A 25,969-nucleotide genomic window follows, 5' to 3' on the forward strand; every position below is an offset into this window, starting at 1 on the left:
CATGTCCAGATCCCATTGTGGATGTAGGCAAAGCAAGAGGCCGGACTGGATAAAGCAGCGCTATTTTCTCAGCATATTGCTTCTTCTCCAGAATCCATAGCCTCAGCCCTGAGGAACAATCAGCACAGAATTTAGGTTCGTTTAAGGGAACCCTGGTAGGGCACAGAATGCAGCAATGTTGCTGCAACCCCCACTTCTCCACTGTAACGCAGATATGAAGTATCGTGTGTTAAGAGCAGGAAATAACAGACAAAATACACACTTAAGCAATTCTGTTCTGACCTGAACGTGTGAACGCTGAAGAACAGAAAAGGAACTGAATAGTTTACAGAAGAAAAAAAGCACAAACACAACTCTTTCCTTTTATTGATTTGACCTAAATTATGCCTGAAGAATATATTATTTACTGTATTAGATCTGCATATCTGTTTGAGTCTGAAAAAGACGAATCACAACTCAGAGTCTTGGTCAACTTGGAATTGTTTTTATGTTGCATTTATGAAAGTGCTTTGTTCTCTGGGCAGCCAAAGGAAAAATAATAAAGGTCAGAGCCAAACTGCATTTATGAATGGAAAAACACACACATGAAAAAGGCTCAGAAAGAACAAGACAGCTGGCAAAGTTAAAGAGGACGGCAAAAAGAAGATATTTGAAATCATAAAGCATGCTTTCTTATTTCATCCTTCAAAAAGCTGAAATGAAAAAGCGAGTAGAAAAATATCTTTGACCATTGTATTCTCATCTGTACTTGTTGATAAAGCCTTCTGGACTGAGATTACAGAAGACAAAAGTAAAAAAAAAAGCCTCTTTCAAAGACATCAAGAGCAAGGTGCAGCTCTATTACTTGCAGGTTCTCCACATCACCTAGGAGCACTGAGAGAAGATGAGCCATACCAGAAAGGTAAATGACTTCTTGCATTTGTGTTCATCACTAACATGCTCAAGAAGTTCTCTATAAGGATTTCCTTTCAATGCTGCTTCCGAGGGCTTGTATCAAATTTAAGTGCTAATAGGAGAATTCACAGAAGCTGCAGAAAATGAACAGCAGCAAGTCACCTAGACCAAGATGCAGAAAAAAAGAATACGTGAACTATATAGTTGTGAAGTAAAGCCTCATATTTGTAACAGCCTCAATATAACAAGGAAAATGAGACAAATCTAATAGCTGTTTTTAGTAAGAGCTCCACAGAGAGCTGAGAATTCAAGTACACACAGAGCAGGAGTGCTGATACATTACTCAGGCAAATTGGTAGGAATTACAGTGCAGAAAAGAATTGGTGGATAACACACAGATAAATATAAAATGCTAAAAAAGAAACACAGGCTTTATATAAGGATTTTTTTTTTTTCCACAGAATTTCCTCCTCCCTGCCCTCAAGGAATCAACAGGCACAGGCACGTAGGGAAAGGAATTCCAGGTTCAGCATCCCATTCGGATTCCCGAAAGATCGTCCCTCACCAAAACATCCAAAGGAACTAAGCAAAGGATAACAGGGACGAGCTGCACATACAGGAATAACTGATCAAAAAAAGATGAGGTGGGGGAAAGCAAGGAAGTAAGTTCCTTTTCTCTGAGGGAGGTCACCAGCGAAGCCCTTTATGAAAAAGCCCACATCATTTAACAAGATATAGTGGAATAGGAAATAAGCTTCACAGAGATAAACTTTGTTGCTTTTTTTAACATACAATACTATGGGTTATTCGGGGCAATAAAAACAAAAGCTGATTCCAGATGTGAAATTAATTTGTCTAAACAGATGTTTACAACAAAAATCCCTGTACTGGAGGTTGGCGTCTACCCTTCCCTTGCACTCAAGGCAGAAATCGTTCCAGTTCAGCTCGTACTCATGTGAATGCACAGGAAAGCAGATGTAGCTCACCCTAGAAGTCTACAATTTGATATGCTGAACATGTGCATTAGGCAGCATAACGCACGTGGGTAAACACCACTAACTTTAAGAAATCATCGTGTCTAGTTATACAACCAAGTCCTGGAGTAACATCACCTCGACTTTCAGCAACCAAGCAACACAAAGCTGAGCCATGAGAAATGGTTAAGAAACAGAGGATGTAACAGAGCAGCATAAACCACCATCTTTGTGTGTTTAAACCCTGCATACGATGCATAGTTCCTGTCCCCGTCACATCAAATTCTCTCTTCTTCCTTCCTCTTTAAAACGAAAAGGCTATGCTGCCATTTTGGAGAAAGACAATAAGGATGGCTGTACGTATGTGATGGTTTACGTAATAAAAACAAACAAAAAAGGATATTGTGGCTGACTGTGGAAACAAGATAATCCAAATACATCGTTCAACAGGTAGAACAGATGACACTGAATCTAACAGGAGTTCACCTGCAAAGACTGGTCCTCTAACACTTCTCTAGCAAGTTTGGGAACTCCAAAATCCCCTGCTAACTCTTATGCCTCAAACTCTCTGTATGCATTAAGAACATGGGAAAGCCCCTCAACTTCACATCAAATGATCCAAATGAGACGTGGACAGGGCCAGTCTGCTTCTCGGGGGATTTGGGGCCTGAATAGGATGCATGGACAGCTTTGCAAAGGAGCAAGAGAGCCTTTAACTGGACTGATGCAAGGCTGTGAATGCTGAAGGTTTACATGAATTTATATTCCTTAGGGAAAAAAAAAAAAGTCAAAAGTAATTGAAGAAGTTTAATAAGCAAACATCATAGCATTAATCTTGACTTAGGTAATTCCATATCTTCATAACATTGCAGGCTAAAAAGAAAAAAGTAATAAATAACCCCCCCAGTCTTTGCACTGCTCTGCTACTTCTTCAAGCATCCTCTGTTTATCATTGCAGGAGACCAGAGGGACTGCTTGTCCCACACAGTACCTTTGATCTTGCATGCCATTTCATGTTTTTATTTCTCTGTTGTTTAAGTTCTTTTTACTATATCTGGAAGTCATACTATAGAAATAGAACTACTAGTAATAATTAAAAAAAAAAAAAAACACTATTGAAAATCTACAGCAAAACTGACTGCAATCTACTGCTCTTAGAATTCAGACTAAATATTATGAGGAAGCTAGTGAGAACAGATTTGCCATTAGTTCATGCACCAGTCACATAAGACAGGTTCCTATCACATATTCCCTGTATCACAACAGAAATAAACCGCAAGCTGTATATGAAAGAAGTGGTGAGAATGAGGTATCAATCTGTATCTCTGGATTTCATAAAAAGTACTTTCCACAAAAGCATTTCTGACAGAAATAAAATAAAATAAAATAAAATAAATAGGATGGGATCTTTAAGGGATTTCTACATTTCTGTGCTGGTATGGTTTCATTTCCACAGGCGTAGTTCCAAATCTAAATCTGAGAAATGGGGGAGGGCTAAGCACAAAAAGCAAACATCTTTGGGTGACATTTAAATTCTCTTAGTAAAAGAGGAGTGTCCCTTGAGGTTCATAATTCAGCAACAAAGAGAAAACCCAACATACCACAGGGCCGGAGTGCTAGGGTTTTCTAAAGAATCAAGTATGAGATATTGTACTGTGTAAATGGCACTATCCAAACGTTACTTCAGACAAAAACAAATAAATAAAAAAAAGAAACACCCACACCCCAATACAACACCCCAAAATTCTAGCTATGACGTTTGGTAGAGTATGAATTGGTTTACTGATCTCAAAAGAGAAGAATCTGTATTACTGCTGAATAAACATCCATCACCAGTCTGGCTAGAGTTCTCAAAGGAGATTAGGAAGCACAGGAGTTGTAAAAAGTATTTCCTACTCTAGAAGTTTAGATAAGGTTTAACAAACAATAAAGTTTTTAAATAAAACAATTCCAAGTTCTCAAAAATATAGAGGTTTCCCTCATGAAAATAGTCAGCTAACTGTTGTCTGAACAATGGGACAGAGTTCCATATGACAACGCATTTCACAGCTGGTTCTAGCATGCTTTACATGAAGATAAACATCAGCAAAATCCACTTTCACCAGAGAAGCATGAAATAGATGCCTTAGCTATTCTCTTTGTACAAGCAGGAAAAGGGAGTTTGAGCTTTAATTAGCTCAGTATTTTTATATCAATTCATACAAGCTTCCACATGTATAATAAACACTTCCACTGTTTTTTCTCCTCTTACTAATGCTAGTTTAGCAATTACTGTATGAATTGCCTCCTGTGCACATTTTAGAATTATACTGTAGCCTATGACCACTGCATTCTGAAGAGGGAGCTAGAGTATTAGGTATGGTATGAATTCTTTTGGATAAAGAGAGCACTAACTTGTACTTTCAAAACAATAGTTTTTAAAAAAGGAACGGGAAAAAAAGGAGAAAAACAGCTACCAAATTATTTGCAGTTCTTTTTAAGTACCAAGACAGCCAATTGAAACCATTAACCAACCTGCTATTACTTCTACTTGAAGTGACAAATTTATAACATAGCATGGCCTACTTACAAGCACTTAAAAGAGTATTACTTTTGTAACAAAACTCAAATCCAACAATGGGTAAAAATCTCCAGTAACATTTACAGATATTAAAGCATGCAGAAAACTTGTCAGATGTTCGATGATATCCAGCAGCTTTAAAGTTCAGTAAGTAGGTACTTTCAAATAGAAAGAGCTGCTTAGAACATCTGCGTACTTTTAAAAGCATGAAAGTAAATACACCGTTAATCAAGTACTATTCTCATTTTTTACCTGGCTTCACATACTATTAGGAAAAAAAATCATCAGCAACAGAAGTTACAGAAAAGCTAATCAAAATATGATGCAAGTAGAACAACATTAGTGATTAGCAGAAGCATGAAGAACCTACAGTTCATTAAAAGTTCGCGCACATCCATAAACTGGAGTCAACTGGACAACAAAAACACTCTGCCTAAACAACACAGAAACAGTCTTCTTAAGGCCACTAAGAAGTGCTTCTGCAAAAGGAAAATTCTTGCTAAACTGATTATTACTGCTGGGGAACAGGAACTGGGATTTACTAAACCCCAGCATTCACAACCAGATGGTTACTAGAAGGTGTACAGCTCTGCTACCATATTTGTGTTTGATGTTTTTTTTAGCTTAAAAGAAACAGAGGTGGAAGACATTTAACACATTTTTAAAACCCAATTTGTGTTTTGAACTGTGTTTGATCATCATTTGTTACTGAACTCTGATTATCAATTCATACTCCAGACACCTATCCTTGCACCAAAGTCACTTCTATAGCTTTCATACAACATCAACAGCTTCTGCAAACGAGCAAAATAATGGTAAGCCTCCAGTATTTAGGCAAACAAGTGAGATAAGCCATTTTTATTGTGTTACTAGGAGAGAGAAAATGCTGAAGGAACAAAATACATCTAGCTGTAGTTTTGTTTTTTTTTTTTTTCCTAAAAGTTTTTAACAAGTTATCCTTCTTATTTCACCTAGACGTGTGCTCTATAAATTCACCCCAGGATACCACCTTAGGACACTGCCCAACAGCTGCTCTAGACAAAGAAACCTGCTTGAAATTTTAAGGCAGCAGGAAAAATACCTCATGGAAATTCTCCTAGAGGCCTTTAGGAAGGACTACAATGGTGAAAGAACAGGAAAACATTGCTTCTGATTTTGCATCAAACCAAAGAAAGTTTTTAACCATTTAATCTCAACACTGGTAAACAGATAAGCATCCTACATGCTATGTACTTAAACCACATACATTGCAAGACAAACTTTTCAAACTTGAAATCAAATTCTTCAGTTCTCATGTAGAACTAGAAACAATGTCTTACCTTGGCCTGAATTATATATTGCTTTCACAGATTTTTTTACTTTCTGTAGTGCAGTTCTGTCTTGATCCAATGCCTGTAAAAACAACAAATAAAGAAACTTTATATTTACTTACCAAAAGAATACACTAAAACATTTAAAAACAGAAAGTGTAGTTTCACAGGCTGGAAAAAAACTGCTGATACAACACATTCAGCCTGCAGGAAGGTCTCAGGTGATTCTACCCCTTCAGAGTGAATTAAAGAACTCATGTGAAAATGGTCTGGAGACAGAGAAGAACAGCAGTGACAGAACTAAAAGAAAAAAAATATTTTAAACTATTTTAGTTTTGCAATGGGACAAAGCATTTATTCCAAATGTAATATATTTCACACACACACACACACAATAAAATAGAAGCTTCTACTATAACCCTATTGTTTCTGCTACAACTAAGTTGTTGTGGATTCCATAGGTTTCCCCTATTAGTCCTGTTCCACCTACAGACACAAAATATATTCTCATATATAAGTCTGTATACGTAAGGGGGGGAGGGAGAAGAGGAATGTGAAAGAAATCCAGGAAAAATCCTTTTATTCAGTTATAAATAATTTCTGGCAATTACTTTCACAAATAACAGAATTTTGCGCAAGCTACCATACTGAGCTCTTTCCCCAAACCCCATAAATTTTATGAATATAGAAGATGAAAGTACCAAATAAAGATAAAAGGACTTAAGATCTGATTTTGCACAGCAATGAAAAAGAGTATTTACAAGAGTAATATTCAAATATACATTTTCAGGAATCCCTCACAGTTTCAAATTGTTTCAAAATCCAGAAGGTGAGGCCATTATTCAATAATGATGAATTTAAGTTAGATTTCTAGATACCTTCTTCTTTGTAAATAACAACTTCCTTACCCTCTTGCAATCTGATATAAGAAATCAAGTTAACATAAGAAAAACTGGTATGATATAGCAAAATATAAAATCAAAATAAACAGTAGTCTAGGCTTGTGGAATGAAGACTCTTACAGCTCCATACTGGTACTGTTTGCAGTGATCCAGTTAATTACACTTAAGTGTGAGCTTTGGACATTCAGCATCCGCAGCATGTTTTATACAAGTCCTGCTATCCGTGGAGAACATATAGGAAATAATTTCAACTAATTTCTATTTTTTCCCATTTAGATCATAGCTAATTTCCCATAAATGATGTCAGACCGATAATTGTATTTTTTAATGAAGCTGACAGTGTTTGCCATTTAATATTCCCGTTCAAGTCACTGAAAATTGGGTAACTCGTATTCAGAATTATTGTCAGGCTAGCAGCCCAGTTAACGTGTTAGTTGGAGCAGACCACAGATTTCCCATGGCAGGGCTGCTTGGGTAGCTAACATGATCCACTGGAGGAAACAGCTGGAAGCCTGAAGCTCCCGGGGGTCTGGTATCTGAAGAGTGGCAAACTGATGCAAAGCTTGCTCCTCAGCAGGCAGAAAGGCAGCCACATTCACAGCATGGTGCACTTCTCAGAGAGGGTCACCACCAGCAATGGTATGGATGAAAACCTCCTAAGTTTTCACTGCCCAAACAGAGGTGGTTAAAGTGCACAGTGGTGGACATCAACAATCTCAGAAACAAAACAAAAACCAACACCACTACTAAATAAGAACCACCACAACCACCACCACACCACGGCAGCAGCTCCACGACAAGTGGAGCACTGAGAACTGGAGGTGGTGGTGGTCACACACCAGGGCTCTGGTTCACAGCGATAAGAATTTCAGTGTATGCATGGACCAAGAGAGAGAGAAACCAGCTGAACTATCTTAGCTCTTTTTGGATGGCCCAAGTTCAATCAAGCAAAGTATATTATAATTGAACAATACAAGGAAATCTGGAAAAAAGAAGTAGAATTTCTGTTAACGTGCAGCTGAAAACCACCATATTCTTAATCACACAAGCATTTCTACGGTAGATAAAACTAGAAAATTTGGAACCACAGAGTTTATATAAACGTTTTCTAATAGTGTTTAACCCATTTTCCATTTGCATCAGAACAACTGTCTCCAACATTCAGAATTACAAATATTTTTTTCTGCTCAACAATACAATGCTTGCTTTTACTTGACTTGCATCTTGACAGAAAGAGTTAAAATTTTTGCATTTAATAAAATATTAAGAACTCTGTGTTTTTTCAAGCCAGTGCACGGCAGGCGATTCTTCTTAGATTCTTTTGCAAGAGCTGTCAAAAGCTTTGGCTTCTGTCTGCGTGCTATGCCAGACAGTCACTATCAGACATTTCCACTGAACTTCTCCATTTTCAACTAGCAGAAAAGACAGTATGATTCACTAATTTATTGAGTGTTTGGTTTTGATTTCTTATACTACCCTGCACTCAACATTTTGGAAAAGGACAACCGTTAAGGTTGATGAGATTCAGAAATAAAACTCAGTGTGATATTCTAAAACTGAAGCAAACTGGACACCCAGAGAACAAAAACAAAGTGGAATCTTTCTTGGAGTTTGCTCCTAAAGATATCAATCTGGAAAAATTAGAACAAGAAGGCTAGAAAAATCTCACAAATCAGACTTTGATATTCAATTAAATTTAGTCACTAATATGGAGGGAAGAGGAAAGGGAACATTCATTACTTTAAGAGCAGTCACTGAGCAAAGCCATATACAGAGATGACATCCACTGCCTGAAGGAGCCAGAGACCTAAAATCGGAATGACACCACAGCTCATTTTTTTTTTATTATTATTTTTATACTTGCAAAGACAAGCTTTATATGAACTAATTTGTCACAGTCCAAAATTCTTTAAATAAAATAAATCCACACGCACTTGTAACTATATATCAGGGCGGAGCAGAAAATGCCTACCACAGATGGAACTCAATGCTACATGGGATTCTAGGCGTACAAACCTCGTTATCTCATTTTTGACTTAAAATACATATATATACATATATATAAATATGCAGGCATTTTGTTTCTAAATAAATTACATTCCTCTTGAAGCCTTTTGCTCATAATTTATAGCTGCATTCTGCTGCCGAGGCAGTATGCTGCACTCAATGCTCGATTCCATTTTTATTCCCGAGCAATCTAACCTTTGCAATGTGTTAAGTTAGGAAGACACAGCCTTGCTTGCCCCAGTTACGTGAAAGCTTGCTTTTGCAATAGCAGTTTGTTTTATTTTGCAGTATTTAGAATACTAGGTATTTTTATTCCCCATTTTGAAAAACACAAATAACCAACATGTTCTCATAAAAGTGACGTAAGTTTTTATTATTGGAATGTATCATGTCTTAGAGAACCAAGGAATTGTCTGACACAAATCTTCAGGTATTCAGACATGCTCCTGGCTACCTTCCTGTATACCTCGACTCTTCCTCATCATCACCTGTTCCTGGAAAATACTTCTTTCTTCATTGCTATGATATCATCTCCCAGGACGCCTTTTGAACTTCCTTGGGAGAATATTTTCTTACCCTCTGAATACTTCTATGCATTCTGAAGAGACAGATAATTTATTAAAGGTACCTGCAAACACAGGTTTACTACCTTCTTGGTTGAGTAATGCTTTATTCTCAAAACCAGGTCATCTTGGAGACAATCTCCAACTTTACTCAAAAATAATGCAAATAAAGCATTCATATAAAAAGCCTTGAGACACACTTGTGAAAAGAAAAAAAAGACACACTCCACTTCCAATCTGCTTATATTAAACTAAACAAGGAAAGCTCCCTGCTCCTCATACCAGCAGATTTGCTATGCATGATCCATGAGATATGGCCTGTCAAGGTTTCATCTTCCTCCACTCCCCTGGGTTGAGGCATTCACACAAGCACTGCTTTTGATTCTCTTTAGAGCCTCATCCCTCCTGAATGAAGCATCGCTTATTTTTGGACCAAGTTCTATTTTAATAGCTGCTAAATATTAAGCCAGAAATTACCCTACTGTGCAGTACGAGAAGTGCTTGATGCTGGATTTCTATCTTTGATGTGCAAAACCTGCCAAGGTTGCAGTTAGATAAAACACTAATTGTTTCTTTAGAAGCTTGAGCCTTTTTAGTCCCCTTATATATATACATGTACATACACACACATTTGCGTACGTGTGTAAATACAGTTTTTTTTTTTTAATCTGTATGCACATGCATGTCAGTCTATACACTAGAGACCATAATTACAAATATTTAAGGTACTTAGTCCTAACAAGCATGAAAATATGGTTTGACCAACACAGGAATCTTCCTTTCTTGACAGACATATAAACCACTCTTACAGACACTGGTCACAGACGCATTTCATACACACGCAAATTTAGCTCTTCTAGACATCAGCACTGTCTTAGAGGCAGACATTCAAAGAGGATTTACTCCCACTACATCTAATAAAAACTCCGGTCTCAGTTGTTTCCTGTGCTTTGCACACCTTTACAGTTGGAAGACAAGACTAAAACTGATTTGTTTCAACCTTACAATAATAAAAAGTTGAGTGGCTCAAGACCCTGACAATCACATTTATATATCAGCAAACGTTATTATCATCTTCAATTAGACTTAATCCAGACAAAATACATTTTCCAGCTGGAACAAACTGCTCATCTATGTACCAGAGGTTTACAATTTCACTAAATATTTAAGAGGTTAGTCCTAAAAATTTTCATGTCCAAAGCCCACCCACAAAAATAATATACCAAACCAGAAATGTTTTAAACAATTACATTATTTTGCTCAAGACAGACCCATGACAGAAGCCTGAAGGTCATCCAAGCATGCATGATCAGTGTATTTGTGACAAAATAAAACACACAAAATCCAACCCTCCATGTATTTTAAGAAATTAATTTCATATAAAAAGTAATCCATGTGAAGTACAAAATATTTGAGGTCAGACATGCAAATGGGAATCATAAACACTTGGTAGTCACATGCATGTTTCGTCAGATACAAGACATTAAGTTATTTCACAGAAATACATGGGGTGATACGTTGGCTTCCAGGGACTATGAGACATGTCTTTCGCTCATCAGCTTAACCCTGGCTCAGAAGTGACTGACATTTACTCGTCTACTACAAATATGTTTCCCATCTGCTCAAGTCCCAGTTGGGATAGCCACGTAACCAAGCAGAGCAAAGGCACCTTACTGGTATTGGACAGGCATTTACATTTTTAATACATTTTTTAAAATTTATTCTTAACAATAAAGTCCAGCCTTTGTGGGATGGAAAACAAATGTATATATATTATATATATTTATATATATATATGTAGGTATTATATACCACTGAAACGGCAACAAAACAAGCCCTGATGATTTCCCCAGCAAAATATAACCAAAATAGAAGATGAAAGTAAACCTCCTGTAGCCTACCCCCAGAGAAGCAGGCAGACTACCAAGCTCTCTTAGCCCTGTACGTGGAGAAGCGACTCGGACCACCCTTCCCTGTCCTTCCTGCTCCACCCTGCCTGTGCTGGCCTTGACAACCACAAGTTTGCCGTCTGTTTCCAATTGCTGCTCTCAGCACGTCTAAATGACAAAATCAGGGGAGCAGTTAAGAATTTTCTAGAGACACTTAATCCCTCCGGGTAAAAGATGGATATAGAATGGCGTATTTCAACTCGTCCTGAATTACTTAAAAACCCAAAGGATCCAAATGAGAGAAAACCAAACATAAGTGCTTGATGATGTGTTTTTTCTCTGTAATAACCACCACCATCATCATTAAATACACCATTATTTACCAGCTACTCTGAAAATAAGACCAAGGTAATCTTCTCAAAAAAATAAAAAAAAATAAAATCAAAGAGTTGCCTTGATGTTTTAAGATTTCCAGGTTGTGTTTAACCACAAACTAATAAAAAGATCATCAGTAATCAAATTTAAGAAACATGTATCTGCAGAAAATATTTTGGGGGATAATGCAAAGCTTTACAGACATCCCACCAACTAACTTGTCTACCATCACATGCAGCTCGCCTTGCATCGTAACAGCAGCCCCTCTCCAGGCTGGCATACACGAGGAAAGCCATCGGCCCCTTTCGTGCTATCAAGGTCACAACAGAGGAGCAACTCACTTTCACAGCCTCTAAAAAGAGCTGCAGAAATAACAATCACTAAATTACTCTTCAACATTACTCAAATGGCCATATAGCTGAGATGGCCTATCAAATCTCCCTAGAAAGTTGAGAACAGCTAAATTTTATTTTGTCTCGACAACTGCCCTTTGGATCCCCCCAGGCAGTCACACTCCTACCCAGATGCCTTTACCGCAAGGGCATGATGGCAGCTGCTAATTGCTATCCGGGTATGATTACTTGTAGACAACATGAAATTAGCAGCACGTTTTTCCTAATGAGCACGGAGGTGATCTTTAAACTCGTACATGCTAAGACACATTTGGGAATATGTAACAGTATTTTGGGAACCTCCATCCTATAAGTTTAGTTATACTAATACTTGAGTTTGGCTAATTTTGCGCATAAAATACCTTTCGAGTTAACTGAAAAACAAATGACATTTTCTCTTCGTTACACCAGTCAGCTTTACCACTACAAGCTACAAACCTGAACCAGCAAGAACAGTGAAACAAAGAATCAGAGTGGGTTGGGTTGGAAGGGACCTCCATCCAGTTCCAACTCCCCTGCCATGGGCAACTTTAAAAGGCCCAAAGGGAATGATGATTTTAATCTAAGAAAGAGAAGCCCAATCTGCGCTCTTACACACCCCTCCTTACACCTTCGCCCTCCCCCCCCGAAGTTCCTTGGAAATGCTTGTGTGCGAGTATTTTGAGTGTTTTGAGCATCAGTACTGGCTACCAAAATACCCAACAAAATATTTTTTTCCACTACAGAAATACATAGCTCTGTAGAAATAGTCCATAAATGAAGTGTTTAATTTATCAAAGATGCTTGTCATTTGGAAAAAAAAAAAACACAAAAAACAACAATACCCTACAAAGCATAATTCTCTTTCAAAAAACCTAACCCAAAAAGCATATTTATGAAAGGCATAACGAAATACAGTTCAAAACAGCCCCAAACGGAACAAGATTAATTTCTAGAACAATCAAAAAATAAATATGCGAGATAACATCCAACAGTTAAGGCAAGGTCTTTCAAAAGTCAGCTAGCCAAATAGCAGACAGCACGCAAACAGCATAAACCCAAAACCACTTTCAAAGAACAGACATGCTAGCTGACATGAATTTCTAAGGAAGTAATCCGATTCTTAGTAACTTGACTTGGAAAAAGAAAAAAAAGCACAAACCAAAGTCCCCAGCTGCCCCCCTCCCACCACACTTGACTGTAGATTTCACTAACAGGAGAGTCCTTCAGCTGCCCCACCACACTTAAATACCACAAAATATTTTCCTTCTTTGTTAGCTCTTTTCTTTCTTCTTTTCAAACCGCAAAATATTTTGAAGCATGCATTGTATTTAAACTGTTATCCCAGTAACTCACAGATATTACCTAGCCAGGGAGGCAAGAGAAACTGGATGTGGACGCATGAGTTATGGTTATTACCACCTTCTCAGGCAGGGAAATTCTTCAACGTGTTCTACAGAGATCCGATGAATTTTACAGGACCTCAAAAATGACACTCAGGGATGAATAAAGTACTCACTCATTCAGCCATCACCAGCATCACAGTGGTGTTGAAACTGCAGAGTACGCTTACCCTTGCCAGCTCTCAATTTGAATCAGTATTATTATTTGTTGATATCTGGTATCAGCTAGCAGCAGAGGTATGAAGGACACCAGATACATATTCACAGTAGACCAAGCCGTTCCGAAGTGTTACTACTTCTACTGCAGCCACTTTTTTTCTTGCAAATAAAATTGCATCAGCTAGTATTTTTTTTTCCTTACTTCATAGAAGAAACTATCTATGTCCCTTTGCCTCCCAACCCTGATGAAATACATAAATGCACATACTGATGCATGATTGTAATATCATATTCAGCATTCAGAGAGAGAAAAAACAGGTATATTAATGCATTACAACAAATGTCATATATAATATTTCAATTTATGTCTACTTATTCCTAAATACAGATTTCAAAAAGGAAAAAAAGTAAATTTTCAAAAAAGGAAATAGTATTTCCATTACAACATATCCCTGAATACTACTGCAGCATTCTGGCACTCAAATGTTTGATTTTGCTATTGGAGAGGACTATGAGGACAGATTCAATAGGACTTCATCTCACGCTACGTTAAACTTGTGATCATCAGCGCTTACTATGAAATTCTGAGCTACACCCAAATAACCAGCTAGAAGATTCTACCATTTAATTCTTATCACACCCCATACAATGCACGGTGATATTGTAGGAGAATAGCAGGAGTGAGGGAAAATAGCAAGTCCAGAAACACTACAGAAAATGACACTTTCTAATACACATTTAAAAAAAAGAGATGGGTTACAAAAATAGAAGTAAGTCTTGCAACATACAACATTGTACTTCTAATTGCTACGTTTAGGACTTCTAATCAGGTTCTCTAGAGCTTACTTTGGAGACACTGGCACACATTATGATCCCTGACATTAAGCTTAGAGAGAAAACGCTGACTTACATACAGAGACATTCAGCTGTAGGGTGAAATGAAAGGTGAAAGAAAAGGGTGCACTAACAAGACCAAAATCCTACGCTGTAGAGCAGTGTAACCTCCTTACGGTATAAGTTGCCCCAGCTATGTATATGGCCTGACAAAGTCACTGAGACCACACAGAAACCACCATTTTCCCTTCCATAGGAAGGGCACTTTAAATGTAGTGCTGATTTTAAAGGCATTGTTTAAAATTCACAATGAAACGTTAACAGAACTTAATAGTAACATTTCCAGTATGTTAGGAAACAGTATGAGCTCTTTATAATCTACCCTCTACTTATTTCAAAGCAATTTTTAACATAGCACTGTGTTTCAGTAAAAATAGCACTACCCCATTTCTCTTTTAAGAACGTATTAGAGAACAGATGCTCCCATCAAATATTCTATATATTTTCTTAAGAATATCAGACAAGTTAGTGCCAAGATCCTAAACATGACTAAATTGTACTAGCGTATATTTAGAAGAAAACTTTTGCTGTCAGATGGAATAATAGCTGCATTGTATCCCATTTAGAAAATGGGACCATTATTGGTCTGATCACAAATTTAACTGAATATTGCTAACATAAGTGATGTCCTATTTATAACATGAGTATACAGTTGTGACACTAACTGAATAAATAGCTATTTTGTCAGGCACTACTTAACTTCCCCCAAAATATCCCAGTTTTATGATGCTTTTCAATTACAGATTAATCATTTTAGGAGGTATTATGAAGCAGCTTGTGCAAATTAGAAACAAATAAACAGAAGAGTCTATAGGATGGAGAAAGTCTTAAGAATAAGCTAGGAGATATGAGACTGTTTGAGAACCAGGATCTTCTAAAGCTTTCAAATTCTGCAGATGGACCAGCAATTTTTTTTCCAAGGTAGCAACTTCCTCATATATGCAGCGCCCAAATACCAGATTGAAGTTCTGTGGAGGTAAAGAAGATAGTATCTTGCACAGCCATCCCCATCTTCCTCAAAATAACAAGAAAAGATTTTTGCCCATACTTGTACAAGACTCCCAGGCAATGCATCCAAGCTGCATGTCAAATAATTATGCAAGAAACTTTGCCCTAACAAACACTGTTTCAATTAATTTTCATTAGATAAAACATAAGCTTTCCAGATAACTCTCAGATAGTAAATCACAGGCTTAAAAGGCCTAAACACAGCAATAAGTATTAACACCCCAGAAATCAATATTCTTGCTCCACTAATGGCAACAGCAGTTTATTCCTTAACAGCCAGATTCTAGCAGCTGCTATTGATTTTTGGTTTATTTCACTTGGAGTCAAAAACAAAAAGGGAAGTCTTTCAAAATCTCATATTTTAATCACTTCCTTGTCATCCTAGATATTACATGGGCAGTGGTTTTTCAGCCTGTTTACTCTCCTCACCCTTTTTGGGAGGGGCATTCCTGTATCAGTTTCCTATATCAGAAAACTGCTTCTTAATCAAGGGATTTAGAACACATAGAGACCTGGAGTGCCTCTCCTGCAACAAGAAGCAAGCAAGGGGAAAGTAAAATTGGCTTATTTACCTCATGAAACACCATTTCCAGCAGGATTGGCTAGAATATGAATGGAAGAACTCAGGGAAAATCTGTTTGTAAATAACACTTTTGGATACAGGAAGGATCAGAAAACAGCAGTGACAAGGAAAATACTGTAGGCTGTTTGTTTTTTTCATACTAATATTTTTCAAACACATTCTTACAGCTGAAGAGGATGCACAGCACTTCAAAAGAGAACAGTTTGGCAATACTCTTTTCTCTAAAGCAGAGAGTGTAATTTAAGATTCAAGACTGAAAAAGAAATCTGGGCAAGGTAATGAAAACCCGAACTGCTAACATGGGGGAACAACAGTGCATGGACAAAGCTGATCATTGCCATACAGCTGTTCTTTCTTGTCCAATATATAACTAGAAGATATACATTACACCTGAGGACAGGATGAAGCAATGGCAGAGTTTAAAACCCACCCAAAGCAGTAGTAATTACAAAATGAAATATATTTAACCTGAGGCCAAGTCACTCATATTTTGGTCAAATTATTTTATTTACTGTTATGTACACAATTCCCCCCCTTTCCCTTTTTGAAACACAACATTAGGATTAATACTAAAATCATTAATTTATGGCATTTATCTGAAAGTTACTTTGGTTCTCAACAATGATTTATTCATCCCAGCTCACACTACAAATTATAAACAGCTAATCCCAATGGAAGTAGTTAGTGCTTAAACAGAGCTAACACATCAGTCAAAGATGCTCAGGAAGCTCACTCTACTGATGATCTGAAATAAAAACAAGGCAGACTGAAGTACTGAACAACAGTAGATGAATAGGCTGCAGCATTTTAATTTTAAATAATGTCACAGTAGATCTCACAAAGTTTTAAAGCAGCAGCTATGAACAGAAGATTAAATTCTAAACTTATGCAATAGTGTTGTCTTGACAAGCATCCTTAGACTCAGATGATACGGGACATGATACAAGACCATCACCAATAAATGCACAGCCTTGTTATAACCACTTTTATTTGGCCAGAAAGGTAATTCCTTCTGCACTCCCCTCCACACCCATCTTCAAGGTTTAAATATTCTCTCTGGAATGCAGAATGGATGCATAGAAAAAATGAGTAATCTGAAAATTCAGACAGGAAATATTAAATGGTTAAGCAAATTAACATCAAAATCAACAGCACTACATCAGTTATCTTTCATGTTCTGGCTGGAGTATTATGACAGAAGCACTGGCCAACAGGTGCTTCTGAAAGGCCTTCAGATTTTTGTGAAGAGCTGGACTCCTCGGTTGCTCTGTAGGATCTGAAAGAGATGGTTTTCCTGTTTCCCTCTGCCGTCCACTCGCTACCACTACCTCATTTGTACCTGCACGCTATAGTCTGAACAGCCACAAAGTCAAGAAAAGAGATTAGATGAAAATTGCCCTTCTGCTGCATTTCTGCCAGCACAGAGGACAGCTACAAACACGGTAGCTCTACCCCTTTCAGTAGATGCACAAATTTATACCAGATCAAAATCGCTGTACAACTGTGACCTGAGAAGACAGGTAGTATTAAACATCATGCCTGCGCTGAGATCTGTTCCAATGCAGCAGCATCTCTCTTAATCCACCTACATTTGAACCTTTAAGATATACTTTGGAGTTGTAAGGCTTGGATTCTTAGAAACCAGCTCTGAAAAAGCTGCAATCCACATGCATGCAGGAGTGGCATTTGCTCCTTTGCCAGCAGGGGTGACTCAGGCTACAGTTTTACTTCTCTAATCTCACATTCCTTCGCTTGCTTTTCAAACAGTTATATCCTTCAGAAACTCAGCCGCTATTTAAAGTAGAGTAACTCACTACAGTTCCTTATGCCTTTGCTTATGATCTCCATAAGTGCAGAAATTATTGCCAAAGTAGGGACTGAAGTTTTATGTTTGCAGTGAGATATGGAGCTGTAGAGAATGACTACACTTGATTATACCAATCAAGCAAAATGTGAACAGCACGGTGCACAACTTTCATCGTGCTCTGTCATTCACTCACTAGTAACCCAGTTTAAACACATCCTGCTACTTTGGCAAGAGCATTTAACCCCTGCACCTCACCATCACTACAGCAAGCAGCATCCCCTCAGTATGCTCCTCACAGAGAGGGAAGGCATTATTAAGTAAAAAAGGCCAGAAGCTGTCCTTGGTAAGGTTTTCTTTCTGTTTAGGCCTTCAAGTGGTGCAACACAAATCACTGGAAATTGATAGCAGCTTTTCCAGAATTTGCCTTGAATTTCCTTTCAGCAAGCAGCCCCTCTGAAGTCCTCCTGCCACTCCTTACTTACCTGAGCCCGCCTGTGTATTCCCTGAGACCTCCAGAGCTCTGTGCTCCCGACCATTAAATGCAAGTGCAATACCTTTGGTCTGCCTTGTCCTGAGCCGCAAGTCCCTGGAGCTGGGAGATCGTACTGGAGGTCTCCCTACAGCTCTGCCCTTGCCATCTGCCCTTGGCTACATCAGATGAGATCCTAGGCTTTTATCAGCTTCTGGTCTATCCCAGAACAGCTGTTCTTCTCTCACTAATGGTATTTCTGTTGTGTAAGCTCCAATGCAAATGAATTCACCAGAAGATAACTATATAAACACAATACTAAGCAACAGACAAACATTAATTAAAAAAAAATAGAAACATCAAGCAAAACAAAATGAAAACAAAAATGACAACAAAAAGCCCTATAGCAGCCTATGACAATTTTTTTCTTTTTTGTTTTCTTCAGATCTGAATATAAGCTGTCTATGCAAAATCCTAAGTTACTTAAATATAAACCTTTCAGAAAATCTTCCCCTTTCCAGCGATAGTTAGGTAGCAAGGTATAACCTGTTCACTGCTTCAATGAAACATTTCGTACATTTTGTTTTTAAACATACACAGCCCTTATACCCCAAACCACACTCCACAAATTACACTGATATGCTTTCACAAAATCAAATGATTAAATTCACAACAGAAGAAACAATTTTTTAAACTTCAGTTTTATATTTTATGGTAGGTCTTAAAAGAGAACAAAAGTCTAGTTTGTTTCATGTATAGAACGGGGAACATTTGCTTTTAGAGTCACACAAAAACCATAGCTCTGATTTATTGCCAGTTTTAACAAGGACAGCTGTTTGATATGGCTTTTTTGCACTAAACCCACTAGGAGTTGATGTCAGTTAACCTTTTTTATATTATTCCAGACCACCCATTCTTCATACAATCATAGGAAATTTACTGAACTAATGCATTTAATTGAAGTTCTAAGAGGATAAAGAATCTATTCAGCAAACCCTTTTGTTTTGATAAAATCCATAACCCTTTACAGAAAGATGAACTAATTGTTATCAAGCTGGTTGCTGGCTCCTGGACTTTTTTAAATACCATTTTCATAATACAGATTTTCTTTATGCATATACTGTCTTGGAAAGAACCTTGGTGTACCAAACACTGAAAAAAACACCAGGCTGATTCAGCCCTCTTTCGATCTCCTTACCAATAAGGACAACAAGGCATGGCAATTGAGAAGTATCTACCTGGACACAGAATATTTTGACAAAAATGAATACTGGTGATTAATAATCCATGTCTACCAGGCAAACCACAACAATATTCCAATTTACATCATAGATTGAGGGTACTGAAAGCAGAAATATTAACACGAGAAACAGAAATATTAACAAGTGGTACCAAGTCGTTGCCTTTAAGCCCTGGTTCAATACACAACAGTGTTTATGGAATTCCAGCTCAAAACATCCCTGTTAATAAACCAGTGGAATGGTATAGCAATGCAGATATTGACACACACCCTTTTTGTACTCTCTCCATACGCATCCACCTCTCACATTGGTTGGAGACAGCTAGGAGCCTAGCAAGCAATGGTACTTAAACTCATGTGACCATAAATCTTCCCATGTGAACTCTCACAAGAATATCGCAGGATGCCATTTTTGCCTTGCCTCGTTACAAGCTTCCAGTAGTTAGCAAGAACAGAGTAAATCCTATACCTGGCAACTACAGGCTCTGAAGCTTTTCATGAATGTTGCATTGGCTGGCTCCCAGCTAGCAGTGCGCAGAATGCTAAGGGGCTCCACTTGAGCAGGGCTGCAGGCAGGACACAAATAGGGCAGTAGAAAAGGAAGCTGTGTGCAATGATGCAAAAAAAATTCCTATTGCTGATTTGTATTCTGCCTGAATAAGAGCAAGAAAGTAAGTGAACCTCCAGCTCATTCAAATGAAGAATATAAATAGAAGATTCAGTGAAGAACTATTTTTCTAAGCACTGGCATTTGGAACACATTCAAACTGAATTATCATAAAAGGCAACACTTGTTAATCACAAAATTGGAGGGTCCCAAAATTTGGATATAGACTGATTTAATGCCAACGTTGCACAGTTTGTGTAACGTACATATATAGAAATTAAAGGCACGCAGTACAGTAGGCGATGGCAACCGTAGATAACTATCTCCCACGGTGGACATGATTGTATGGTACATTTCACAATAGTTATCAAAAGATGAAAGACAGAGCTTGAGGACCATAAACAGGGGATTATTTTGTAGACATTCAACTGAAAAATCACAGGCACTGAGGAAAAAATTGGTGTTAGGGAAATTATACAAACAGTGAAGCAAAATAAGCTTCACAGTGGAAAAGCATTTAAATATACACCATAACAAGGAAATGACGAAGCAGAAGATTTGCAATTCTGAGCCTTTTCAAGGGGTATTTATTACTTACAGCGCACTTTCCAGGAGAGTGCACAAACACAAAGCTACCTTAGAGAGGGAGGGAACTCCTAGGTTCGCTGTTGTTTAAAGGAGGGGGAAGAAAAAATTCAACAACAAAAACACACCACACACATTTGAGCCACTCCATAAAATAGAACCCTGTCTATAGTGACCAACAGAGCACGGTATTAGGATAGGATCCTCTAAGCCAAACACACTTTATCCACATTAGATGCATCTCAGACAGGTTTACTCCCGATCAGACCTAATCTGCTCCATGGACTGAATGCTCTTTAGCAGATGGAAGGCATCTTCCAGTTTATTTTTGTCCAAGAGCAATCCAGTTTTGTCTACTATAACACTCTGTGACATGAAACACATCACAGCAAGAAGCGTAACTAGGAAATTTACTTCAAAATAACACTCATGCCCCAAAGAATAAACAGCACATAGTGCTGAAAATTGAGATCACTACCAAAGATTTCTTGTCAGATGAGTGAGATTTTCAGAAGAAGATGGTTAGACTACCATACGCTTACTCATTCTCCAGTTCTTTAAATTTTGTGCTCAAATAATACAAAGATGTATCTATCCATTGCTCCTTGAAATGTGAAATGGGGTTTATAACCTGCACTGAAAAGGTCTGCAATCACTAGGTTTATAGGAAGGTTCCCTTTTCATATTAGATATGACCATTAGTACTCCACCAAAAAAAAAAGTAATTAAAAAAATTAAATCTAAAGTCAACAGTGATACTTGTTGCATTTCAATAATGGTTTGCTATCTTTACGCATGTAATTTGGTAAATAAATCTCTTTTGAATCAAATCTATAAAAAGCTTCACTGACATGTTGGCAACATCCCAAGAGCCTGCTGCGTAGTCTTTTCATCCACACCCCAAAGAAAGCAGAGGAGAATGGCAACCACACACACAAACTCCATTCAAATGGCTTATGGGTTGCTGATGCCAGCAGCTTTGCAGAGATGAGGCTGCTGCAGCTCCATGTTCCAAGGTCCAGACAGTGCTGAGGCTGAAAATGTATTCCTGGGATGCGCACACAGCACCAGTGGCTTCATCCTGCTCACCTCTATGGCTGACCAGGACAAAAGTGAGATTTTCTGCAGTGCAACATTCCTCATGCAGAGACACACACGTGCAAACACGTGTCCCAGGACACAGTGTCTCCAGTGGCCAGTTTGGACCCACTGGTCCCTCCAGCTGCCAGTTGGCAGACCTTCCAGTCCCCAACTCTCTTACGGCTGCTTCAAGACGTGGTTCCCAGGCAGCTTACTTACTCAACAGTTTAATACTAGTCCTGCTTAAGATTTGTTAGCTTAATACTGCACACCACCATACATACCCACAATCATGCATGCACTCCCGTCCCTAGCACCCCACAGCACACGGGCCCCTACAATCCATGGTGTAGCTCCAGCCTGGCCACCAACTAGTGGGGTCTGACACCAGCACTTTGAGCTCCATATATACGCGTACACATGTAAGAGCCCCCTCACCTAGGGAAGTAGTTAAAAATTAAGTATAATGATAGATTGACTGCACTGGTGAGACATAGGGCATGGCCAGAAAAACATGCTAACTCACGATCTCTTTACATGTGACTAGCCCCCTTATCCCCTTAACCTCCTATTTTCCTATGCTTGTTCTTCCCCAAACCACCTCAAACCCTCCCTTTTCCCCATCTTTGGTCCTTCCCCAGAGCACTTTGTAACAACCCCTGTACAATCTCCTCCATCCCACAAGTCTCATGGCCCTGTAGGTACGACCCTCCCTCAGTCTGTACGGTGCCCTTCCCTTTAAGCATCCTGATGGGTTTCATACCTGGACAATGGAGCTGTCAGTCCTCCTGTGACATGCTCAGGAAAAGCCAGGTCAGGAAGCTCCATTCCTGCAATTAATATTTCCCCTGGCTCCCTGTGTTTGTGAAGAGGAGCCTTTTGTCATGCAGCCTAACACTCCCCCCACTCAGGGGGAAAGCCAGATAGGACTGCACCATCATCGGTTTATGCCTCAAATACTCAGCAGTTACACTGTTGTAATAGGACAAAATTCTTAAAGCCTGCAAATCGAATCAGAAACCTACTAGTACGCACATGCCATTCCAGATACTCTTAAAAAAATGGAAGGCAAATTAATTTGTAATGGGATTAAGACTTGCCCTACCCCATTAACTATTAATGACAGCCATCCCATAGATAGCATAGTGTAATAATTCCAAAAATACAACTTAAGTCAAATCATCAGCTTCAGTGAAGGCTGAAATGTTTTCTCATATGCAAGCGAAGTGCCCAAGCACAAGCCGAGCTCCTCTGGGGTGAGAGCTCTGCACGCGCTGAGCGCAGCCTCACATCAGACGGAGGCAGCACATGAAAGGAAATGAAAATGCTTTCTTACAAAAAGAGGAGCACAACAAGACAGCACTCTTTTCAAGTTTCCTCTGACATAATGAAAGAGAAGCACGTAAGGTCTGAGCATGCTTCAGGGAGTTCCTAGTAGGCATAACAGGTATCACAGAAGTCAAGGAAGTTCCTTTTTAGTTTACAAGCCAACTTCTTAGGCAAACAACCAAAGGCAGCCAGAATCAAGGACTGATGAAAGTAAAGACAATACATAAGAGACAACAGGTTAAGTGGAAAGCTCTAAGATTGCTCCCCCCCCCCCCCCCCCCCAAAAAAAACAAACCAAACAGCTGACAATTTACATACAAGTCAGCACAGCTATTTTCAAACTATCACAAGACACTTGTTCTCCACAAGAACAGTCTTTAAGATAACGCACATTCTTCATCTGTATCCCACAGACCAATAAATTTGTCAAGGACCGGATAAAAAAATCTGCATAAAAATCCCTGCAAAAGCAGAGGTTCTCACCCTTGTCAAGGTCAGACCTCAGCAAATCCCACAAACTCCAAGATACTCCACTTTATGCACCTCTCCAAGCACTACGGTTCCTGATGGCTGCCTCCTTGCACGCCATTCAAAATACACCACCCTGGGAAATAATTGTTTTAACCTACTGACCTGAAGATCTGCAATTTGCTCACGTAAATTTTCTCTGCCTGTCATTGAGGTTTTCTAGGCTCTTCTCTTTTCTAAATCCTTGATCAACTTAACCCAGCATGCCTAGTCTTGCTTCCATCTAGTCTCTTCCTTCTCCCATGTTATTTCAGTTCCCCAAGTCTCCATCACTCCCATCCTTTCATTGTCACTTGATCAGTTTCAGATAGTGAAACCACTGTAGCTAAGCATGTTTTGTAAACTCAGAACAAGGTGAAAGCTCACGTCCTTCCAAAATTGTATTAATTCCACTGCCTAACCAAACAGCTAATAGTCTAACCAACACACTTCAACACGCTTCCAGTAAAACTGGAAAACAGCCCAAGTCACCTACTCAAAGGCTAACCAGTTAAGGGAATTCAGATTAACTGAGACCACAAATTTAGAACAAGCAAATGTGATACGATATAAACCTTTACCTAAAATTGCAGTTAAAAAAAAAGTCAGTGTTCCCAAGGTACCACTACAGAAACAGCATACTAACTAAATTAAAGGAAAAATGCAGGACTTCTTCAGAATTTCACATTTTTTTTAGAATAAAGTTTTCCCAGTGAGACAATTTGCAGCCAGGAACATGTAGGAACACACATCAGCTTCAGCTGGTCCAGTGCCTCACCTGCAAGGGCAGCTACTACAGAAAAGGACATGAAACTGTTGGAGAGTGTCCAGAGGAGGGCTACGAAGATGGTGATAGGCCTGGAGGGGAAGACGTACGAAGAACGGCTGAGGTCACTGGGCCTGTTCAGCCTGGAGAAGAGGAGGCTGAGAGGAGACCTCACCACAGTCTACAACTTCCTCGTAAGGGGGTGTCGAGAGACAGGAGACCTTTTCTCCATTAACACCAGTGACAGGACCCGCGGAAACGGGGTTAAGCTGAGGCAGGGGAAATTTAGGCTTGACATCAGGAGGGGGTTCTTCACAGAGAGGGTGGTTGCACACTGGAACAGGCTCCCCAGGGAAGTTGTCACTGCACCGAGCCTGTCTGAATTTAAGAAGAGATTGGACTGTGCACTTAGTCACACGGTCTGAACTTTTGGGTAGACCTGGGCGGTGTCAAGAGTTGGACTTGATGATCCTTAAGGGTCCCTTCCAACTCAGGATATTCTATGATTCTATGAAATGTTCCCTGGGAACTTCTGAAAAGCAAAGATTTTGGTTGTGTCCTGACAGCCCGTCTATGAATTCCACAAATAATTAGTTCAAACTTACATGTTTCATGCTGTTAATATTTACAGTGAGACAATTTTAATCCACAAGAAATTTAAATTCCAAGGACCATTACAAGTTGTTAATTCAAGGTAGTTCAGTGTAATAAATCACGCATGACAACAGGGCCAAGTCACTCAGGTAACAAGGCACACTCATCTGTTGCAACTGTTGTGTGCACATTCTCACACACAGGAACTGCAAAATTAAAGAGCTTCATTGCAACATCATTTCACAGCAGTTAGTAGTAACCTTGCTCCCCTGCTCAGCTGTCCACTGAGGTTAAGAACTAAAGCTTCCTGTGCCACTTGTGGTAGTACGTAGCTTAACTTTGACTAGGATATTGAATGCATGAAGTGCTATTCCTATGATGAAGCATCAACAGACTTCAACTACGCTCACATAATACAGAGTCTTTGGTCCTATAAAGAAAACCTTTATTTGAGTTCAGCATGAGGAGGTGCTTCTCCCTCACAAGGGAGCACCTTCCAACCCCTACACGTCATTTAACAGGAATTAAACTACTACAAACTACTGGAGTTAGGTGAAATACTGGATTATAAAGTGTGTCTGATTTCCTGAGAATCCTGGAAAAAACTCACCTGTATTCTAAGCTTTGTGAAACTGAAAGAAAAAACACAAAGTATTTAGCTGGAGGCAATTTTCTACTGCAGAAAGGATTTTCCAAGGATGAGCATATGAAATTACCATGGGATGCTCTTTAGTATATATTTCTAAAACTTACAGCTAAAAATCAAATACCTTGCATACCTTTCAGTTTTACAGTTGAGCAGCTAATCTAAAGAACAAGAAGTTTTTCTTTCTGGTTCTCCCAAGACAAAACTCAGAGTTAGTGCCATTAACACAAGGGATTCAAAGTATATTCCTGCTTGGTAAGAGAGTGCTGATGCAAAACTGACACTCCAAATAAAAAGAGTTTTAATACAACACTTTGCATTTTGTAATGATCCCAGTGGAAGAGGCATTCACATGGCATCCTGCCTTTCTGACAAAGGGAACTTGTACAGACCCCTTATTCAAAGGCAAGCCTGTCAAAAACCTACCAGTACTGGGTATGCAGAAAC

At 38.8% G+C, this 25,969-nt stretch overlaps 1 protein-coding gene across 6 annotated transcripts in view; it reads right to left on the minus strand.

Moving 5' to 3' along the window:
* The window catches only part of ASAP1 (ArfGAP with SH3 domain, ankyrin repeat and PH domain 1), a 166,351-nt gene that overhangs the window by 66,173 nt on the left and 74,209 nt on the right, over nt 1-25,969 (minus strand). For 5 of the 6 annotated variants that reach the window (XM_035318947.1, XM_035318944.1, XM_035318946.1 and 2 more), the window contains exon 3: nt 5,748-5,820. In XM_035318947.1, the coding sequence (XP_035174838.1) occupies nt 5,748-5,820 (73 nt within the window). Of the gene's footprint in view, nt 1-5,747; nt 5,821-19,877; nt 19,923-25,969 lie in introns of those variants that run through there. The other variant, XM_035318945.1, reaches the window with a different exon arrangement.

This window comes from Oxyura jamaicensis, chromosome 2 (assembly GCF_011077185.1).
Source record: "Oxyura jamaicensis isolate SHBP4307 breed ruddy duck chromosome 2, BPBGC_Ojam_1.0, whole genome shotgun sequence".
NCBI classification, from domain to species: domain Eukaryota; kingdom Metazoa; phylum Chordata; class Aves; order Anseriformes; family Anatidae; genus Oxyura; species Oxyura jamaicensis.